General features: G+C 50.7%; 1 protein-coding gene across 1 annotated transcript; it reads right to left on the minus strand.

Moving 5' to 3' along the window:
- Positions 1–1,009: 1,009 nt before the first annotated feature.
- LOC123077365 (7-deoxyloganetin glucosyltransferase) lies at positions 1,010–2,853 on the minus strand. Its single transcript, XM_044499641.1, has 2 exons — positions 2,236–2,853; positions 1,010–2,130 (listed from the first exon to the last, which is right to left on the minus strand). The coding sequence occupies exons 1-2, from the start codon at positions 2,741–2,743 to the stop codon at positions 1,148–1,150; spliced, it is 1,491 nt and encodes a 496-aa protein (XP_044355576.1). The 5' UTR covers positions 2,744–2,853; the 3' UTR covers positions 1,010–1,147.
- Positions 2,854–4,455: the final 1,602 nt, after the last annotated feature.

Raw genomic sequence — 4,455 nt, forward strand, 5'->3', positions numbered from 1 at the left:
TCCAGTTGACCGTAGGCCCGTTGCAAGCTGGGCTAGTGCAATAGCGTGTCTCCTTCGGCAAGAATCTACAACAGGAGAGCTACATTGTTAGTTTGATTAGGAAGCTCTCTTGATGAGCTGAAGTTGATTAAGTTAGTAGAAAGTGTGTCTGAGTTTTAGGGTATACAAGTTGAAAATTTGGAGACTGAAAATTTGGAGGTCGCCCTTGCTCTCCAAGATAATTGGTCTCTGTGTGTGTCAATTTGCTCCAGAGAGGCAGATCCTTAATTGTACTTGCCTTTGAAGCTATTAACCCTGAGCATATTATTTTGACCTGTACGCAGTTTAGTGGGGTGTCTTTAAGAATCCGGGGACGGATGATGATTCCTTGCTCCATAGTTGTGTGTTCAGGATACAAAAACCATAACCTGGCCGCTTGATTGAGTGGATTTAATTTGCCTGAGCAGGCCCTTCATTTTTTTTAACTGTTTTTTACTAGAGCAGCTGTGCTTGAGCCTATGTTATGCTATGTAGTACAAACAAGTCACATACTCAGATACCTACCAACTGCCAGGCGGAGAAGAAGTGTTCCCTTCCTGCCTCCCAACTGGAACGTGAACCGTACTACTCCTTTCTACAGACGAGCAATGATGGACGCAGCGACCTCTCAGCCCGTCTCGGGCCAAAGCAACGACCCCCGGTCTAGTGTGGACTCTGGAGACGAAGACGCCAGCCACACGGTTCTGCTGTTGACCGGCTTGGCACCTCGTGTGTTACTCGCAATGCCGTGGTTTGCGGTCGACGTCCTTGTAGGCATATACGGAGTACGTAGCAGACTGAAACAGGGCCGTGGTAGAGTAATTTACCGGCCTTGTTGAGGGCTCAGGGCCAGCATGATCGATGCACCCTGATACGGGGATGAATCAACAGAAAACAAAAACAAAAAAACTGGTCTTCTTAAGCCTTCATTCTAAAAAACATATGAGCTAGTCAAATGTCCACTAAAATGTGCTTATTTCATTTGCGATCGTTTGGAAACAGACCAAGCGAAATAGAAATAGTTGCAGTTTGCAAACTGAGACGTCACTGATAACCGTCCTTTAATAAGAGACACATTTTTAAAAATACAGTAATTTTACAGCGCCAACGTTCCGTTCCCCATGTAGTATTAATCCAGCGCAACACCGTGTGCGTCGTTTGATTCACCATTCTTGGGCAGGAGGAGTACATCCCGGACCAACTCGTCAAAATTGCCGTATGTCGAACCGCCGGGTTTGGCCGCCATGATGGCCTTCTCCCGCCACTCCTCCGCCCTCTTCCTCATCTGCTTGCCCTTCTCTCCGTCCATGAGCTCCGTGATGAGGCCCGCGACAGCCTCGCGCTGGACGTTACTGTCAATCTCCATGCCGACGCCCCACTCGTTGCACTGGTACCTACAGTTGGTCTGCTGATCGGCGAAGAAGGGCCAACTGATAACGGGCACGCCGCCGCACATGCTCTCGAGTGTCGAGTTCCAGCCACTGTGTGTCAGGAACGCGCCCACCGCAGGGTGGTTCAGCACCTCCTGTTGTGGGCACCAGGAGGCCATGAGCCCGCGCTCCGCCGTCTCCGCCAAGAACTCCGGGGGCAGCACGGCGGCGTCGCCCCTGACGAGGTCGCGGCGAATGACCCACATGAAGTGCCGGCCGCTGTTGGCCAGCCCCCACGCGAACTCCACCAGCTGTTCGTTGGTCATGACGACGATGCTCCCAAAGTTGACGTAAACGACGGAGGCCGGCTCCTTGCCTTGGAGCCACTGGAGGCACTCCTCCTGCTCCTTCCACAGGCTGAGGTTGCTGATGGTACTGCTCGTGGAGGACGGCGCGAGTAGAGTCAGCGGGCCGACTGTGTACACCTTGGGTTTGCTGTCGCCGTTGCCGAGGAGCGCTTCCATGGCCTCCACTGCCTCGCCCTCCAGGTCGCCGAATGTGTTGAGGATCACAGCCGATGCGCCGGCCGCGCGCTCCGTCTCCTTGATGGCGTACCCCACCATGAACTCATCCGGGTCCATGCTGCGTATGAAAGTCGGGAAGTCCCTGAGCCTCATGCTCCTCAGCCCCGGGACGTCCTCCACCGGCATGTCGAGGTATCCGTCCGTCAACTGTTTTATATCTATGGCCCATGCATGTACGTAGAGATTAGAGAATATTATTGCCAGAGCAGAGAGGTCACAGTGGGTGTAAGTAGGAATATGTTTGATCGATATTCGATACGCACGTTTCAATGGGGCGATGCCGCGGTCGATGAGGAGGCGGTAGTGTCGGTACCCGAGGTAGCTGACGGCGCTGGCGGTCCAGAGCTGGACGTAGGGGAGGCCTAGCTCCTTGGCCGCGTCCATGGAGAAACCCATGATGAGGTCGGAGACGACGCAGGTGACGGGAGGGCGGTCCCCCGCCGCGTTGAGCTCGGCGAGGAGGCGGCGGAAGGGCCCGAGGCAGGTCTCCGTGGTGGACTTGCAGAGCGACGGGATGTCTTGCGTGACGTCGTCGTCGACACCATCAGACGGCCCCTGCATGCCGTCCGGGATGGTGGCGAAGCGGAAGCCCGCGCCGCCGGCCATGGCAGCGGTGCCCCGCGTCCGGACTAGGCGGGCGTGGTTGTACTCGGAGTTGACGAAGGTGACGTGGAAGCCGCGGGCGTGGAGCAGCCTGGCGACGCTGAGCATGGGGGCGATGTGCCCCTGCGCCGGGTACGGCAGGCACACGGCGTGGGGTTGGGGTGTCATCTCCGCGGCCTTTGATGGATGGTTTTGGTTCCTTCTCCGAAATGGGAAAGAGGGCTGTGGGATTCTTATGCTTTTTTGTGTAGAGTACTCGTTAGTTTGGTTGGTGCAAATCAAATCGCGCTGGATATGGATATGGATACTGTGGATACGGAGTATTTATAAGCTAGCGAGCACGGCCTCGTCGACCAGCCACGGCGAACGCGCCTGTGGTACCGACGCAAGCGATTACGTCCCTCTTGGTCGCGTGCATGCTGACAATTACTTTTGTTTTGGTCCTACTTGAAGGGATGATAGCAGCCGGGCCGGATTTTTAATTTACAGGCAACAAGTTTACGATGCAAAGTGGATGATGAATGATGAGCGGCTGGATGTTGCTATGCGAAGTGGAAGGACAAAATGAGCTAGAAAAGAATGTCTCTTGCAGTATATAAGGGTAGGAAACAAGAAAAATGAATATAAAAAATAATCCAAAAAATGTACGGTGAGCAATTTTCCAAAATCATACTCCCTCCGCTCACTAGTGTAAGACCTTTTAGCTATTTCAACAATATTAACTACACTAGTAAGCGTGCACGTGCAACGCACGTACCATAATCTCTTACAAAACATTTATTTTGAATATAGTTTCTCTTTTAGCAAGCTATTTCTACCGAAGCATTTAAATGTGTTATATACCAAACAACATGATCGCACATGTAGCATCATTTTTAGTAGACTTAGTTTCGAAATAGTGGTACAACATAGGATAAGTATAATGATCATAATTCAAGTCCACTAAAATGTCAGCTAGTTTTGTTCTACAATCTGTCGTATGAGCCAATAAAGTAGTAACCAGACTTAGTTTCGAAATAGTGGTACAACATAGGGTAAGTATAATGATATGCGGCGGAAAATACCTGTGTAGGAGTGTCAGAAAAATATCTTATGTGAAGTACTTCACAAAATTTAACATCCATAGACCAGAAGATGACCTGCATGATTACAGAACTTAAACATATTCAATAAAAAATATCAACTTTTATAGAGATTCATATAAAAAAATTTAAAATCATCAAACAAAAATGAGTGTAAACAGCCCTGATGATATTTAGAAGATAAAAAAGATGGCAGGCATGCAGGCGAATCAGATAAAAAAGAATGGGTCTTTTTAGAAGATAAAAAAATGATTTGGACAAGCCGCACAGTCACAATCTCTCTCTGGTCACTGCCTAATTTTATTTCTAAAAACGTTAGTTATCCTCCCCACCGCCCCCTCAGTCCCTCACATTTCTCTCCCCATTCCCCATTCTCCCATGGTGGCCACACCCCTCACTCCACGGCCGGCCTCTTCGTCACCAACGCCGGCGCTCCCTGGTCTGGCCACCGCTCACCTTGGTCACTACCGTAGGTGCTTAATGGTCAGGCCGCGGCTCCCCTTCGCAGCCGCTGCTCTTCCTCCCCTTCATGTTGAATCGCTCGCGGAAGTGGCCGAGGAGGCCCTCGAGCTCGGCATGCTCGCCCCAGCGCTAGGCGCCGGCGGAGGTGGATGCGGAGGTGTGGCACTCGCACGCGCCAGCTCTACCTGCACCTTGTTGAAGGAAATAAGCCCTAGAGGCAATAATAAAGTTATTATTTATTTCCTTATTTCATGATAAATGTTTATTATTCATGCTAGAATTGTATTAACCGGAAAACTTAATACATGTGTGAATACATAGACAAACATAGTGTCA

The sequence above is a fragment of the Triticum aestivum genome, chromosome 3D, assembly GCF_018294505.1.
Source record: "Triticum aestivum cultivar Chinese Spring chromosome 3D, IWGSC CS RefSeq v2.1, whole genome shotgun sequence".
NCBI classification, from domain to species: domain Eukaryota; kingdom Viridiplantae; phylum Streptophyta; class Magnoliopsida; order Poales; family Poaceae; genus Triticum; species Triticum aestivum.